The sequence below is a fragment of the Takifugu flavidus genome, unplaced genomic scaffold, assembly GCF_003711565.1.
Source record: "Takifugu flavidus isolate HTHZ2018 unplaced genomic scaffold, ASM371156v2 ctg759, whole genome shotgun sequence".
NCBI classification, from domain to species: Eukaryota; Metazoa; Chordata; class Actinopteri; order Tetraodontiformes; family Tetraodontidae; genus Takifugu; species Takifugu flavidus.
In genome coordinates this window covers 5,569-8,661 of record NW_026622369.1, presented here as the reverse complement: position 1 = coordinate 8,661, position 3,093 = coordinate 5,569, and the positions used below count along the sequence as shown (strand labels likewise).

General features: G+C 42.7%; 1 protein-coding gene across 1 annotated transcript; it reads right to left on the bottom strand.

The window, feature by feature from the left end:
- Positions 1-536: 536 nt before the first annotated feature.
- Positions 537-1,806, bottom strand: LOC130521172 (NACHT, LRR and PYD domains-containing protein 3-like). The gene is made up of 2 exons (XM_057024803.1): positions 1,632-1,806; positions 537-1,531 (listed from the first exon to the last, which is right to left on the bottom strand). The coding sequence occupies exons 1-2, from the start codon at positions 1,645-1,647 to the stop codon at positions 1,122-1,124; spliced, it is 426 nt and encodes a 141-aa protein (XP_056880783.1). The 5' UTR covers positions 1,648-1,806; the 3' UTR covers positions 537-1,121.
- Positions 1,807-3,093: the final 1,287 nt, after the last annotated feature.

Below are 3,093 nucleotides of genomic sequence, written 5' to 3'. Positions count from 1 at the left end.
TCTGGATGTGTTGTTCTGGATGGTTCCTCCATCTGATCCAACATCCACCCAAGATCCTCTGATTGGACTCCAAGGAGAGACCATGAAGGAAGCGAACAAACAAGTGTCAGGTGGCCATTTTTAATTTCGAGAGATTTCATTAGTGTTCTCCCGAGGAAGACATCAAGAGATGGCTGGATTGTAATTTTGTGAAACCCAGCAAACCCGGAAAAGGAGATTGGTTTCGAATATTTTAGGAACTTTTTTATAACCACTCTGTCTTTCCTGGTGTAACAGTGGAACATGTAGACGGCAGCCAGAAACTCCTGAATGCTCAGATGAACAAAGCAGTAGACTGATTTCTGGAAGATCACACTCTCTCTTTTGAAGATCTCTGTACAAACTCCTGAGTACACCGACACCTCGGAGACGTCCAGTCCACATTGCTCCAGGTCTTCTGAGTAGAACATGATGTTTCCTTTCTCCAGATGTTCAAACGCCAGCCGACCCAACTTCAGAAGGAGTTCTTTGTCAGCCTCATCAGTTCATTCCTCTGGTCTCTGCTCTCCTCCATACTTCTGCTTCTTCCTCTTTATCTGAACCCTCAGGAAGTGTGAGTAGAGGTCAGTCAGGGTTTTGGGCAGCTCTCCTCTCTGGTCTCTGGTCATCATGTCCTCCAGAACTATAGCAGTGATCCAGCAGAAAACTGGGATCAGACACATGATGTGGAGGCTTCTGGAGGCCTTGATGTGTGAGATGATTCTCTTGGACAGATCTTCATCACTGAACCTCCTCCTGAAGTACTCCTCCTTCTGGGAGTCAGTGAAGCCTCGTACTTCTGTGATCCTGTCAACACACGAGGGAGGAATCTGATAGGCTGCTGCAGGTCTGGAGGTGATCCAGATGAGAGCTGAGGGAAGCAGTTCCCCTGGATGAGTTCACCAGGAGCACCTCAACTGACGATACTTGTGTGACATCAGAGATGACCTGATGCCTGTTGAAACGCAGTGAAAATCTGCTTTCATCCAGGCCATCAAAGATGAACAGAAGTTTCCAGACAGTCAGATCTTCTGCTCTGATCTTCTGTAATGTTGGATGGAAAACATGAAGCAGTGAGAGAAGACTGTGCTGCTCATCTCTGATCAAGTTTCAGCTCCTCTGCATGAGAGCGGAAGCACCAGACTGATGTCTTGGTTCTCCAAACCTTCTGCCCAGTCCAGACTGAACTTCTGCACCGAGAAGGTTTTTCCGACGCCGGCGACACCGTTGGTCAGAACCACTCTGATGTGTCTCTGTTGCTCAGATAAGACTTTGAAGACGTCCTGGCACTTGATTGGAGTGTCCTGGATGTTCTTCTTGGAGATTCTCTCAAGCTGTCTCACCTCATGTTGTGTGTCCACCTCCTCACTTTGTCCCTCAGTGATGTAGAGCTCAGTGTAGATCTTGTTCAGCAGGGTTCCACTTCCTTTCATTAGTTCCTTCATCACATGTTCACATCTTCTCTTCTTCAGACTGATCTTATGACCTTCTATCACCTCCTGCAGATCACCTCCTGAAAGTAAGTAAACCAATGATTTCCATCTCTCATAAATCATCAACACAACTACAAATTCATGACATCACAAGTTCAATTTTATATTCAACAGTTTTACTTTGTTTGGGCTTCATTTCAGCATCTCCAGATCTGCTTCCAGATTGTGAACAAGAGGACTCTCCTGGTGGAGCTGACTGGTCCCAGTTTGATAGGATGTGCTCCCCCCCTCTCACTATGAAACAGATCTCTATTAGTCCTTTGATTTATAGGATGAAAGAACCTGATCAAGACTCAAGACTCCAGCATTTATGTCTGAATTCATCTTTCAATTTTAAACATGATTCTTGTTTCTAATCAACAATATTCACATTAAGTCTGTAACTATATGACTGTATGAGGTTTAAGTGTTAAACATCTCCAATAATAAACTCACACCTGCTGCTGTTAATGTGACTAACAGCTGGCACACAAACACATCATCACGCTTTAGTTTTCTTACATTTTGTCTGAACTTCTGAAGTCTATTCCTCTACCTATGGACTGGTCACTCTTCAGGGACACACAGCTGGGCACTGTGGACTCTGCTCTGTCCTCGTCCATCCTGAGGAAACATCAGAAATAGTGATGAGACTGTGATGAAGGTAAATAATCTGGAGAGGTTGTAGTTAAATAATCCCAATTCACTGCATTTTTATCAAACAGGAACATTTCTAATACATTCTGAATAACAACTGAATCAATAAATCACTGATGTATATGTATAATTTTCATGTTTTCAGAGTTTAAGCTGCTTTTTTTAACTGTTCCCTGCAGTGAAAAGAACTGGCACCTTTTCCAGCCCCTCATCCTGCAGCACTGAATGTGCTCTAAAGTTCTTTCCAGAGCAAACGTCTCTGCACTTGCAGCAACATGTTGTAGTCATGGATCCGTGAGGAGAACTGGATACAGGAAACGTCCCCACTTTGATCCCAAAAAAACAACGGTGGTCCGGCAACGACGGGGACGCTGGTCCATCGGCCCGACAACACTGGTTTTCCACAGGCCAACATGGTGAAAGCTGTCTTCAGCTCAACCACTAAATTATTTGGTGCTACATAAACATACTAGTCAGGACTTTTTAACTTCCCCCTCCTTTGTTCCCCTCTTCAATTATTTCTAATTTTCTGTGATCCTGTGATTTATTATCTTCCTGCTTAGTCTGAAGAGAATACTTTCACTTTCACTTTTAAAACCTAATCAACAGCTTTATGTCGTATATATCACTACCATTAAAGCGTTCTGGGAGGGTTTAAAGTTCTTTTAGGATCAGTAGCAAAGAGAGCAAACATAAACTAAACGTCACTTAGAAAGACTATTCAACTATAACTAAAGCCAGACTATAAGAAAGTTAAATAAGACCGATTCATTTAAATGTATAATGATGTTTTGTGCTAAAACTAAATATAACGTCTCGTTGATTCAAATCTTGATTTTATCTCCAAACACAACTGTAAATTCTTTTCAATAATGCTCTTCGTTTACTCACCTTGTCGGTCTTCAGTCTTCCTGCTTAGTCTGAAAGGAATACTTTGAAAAACTCG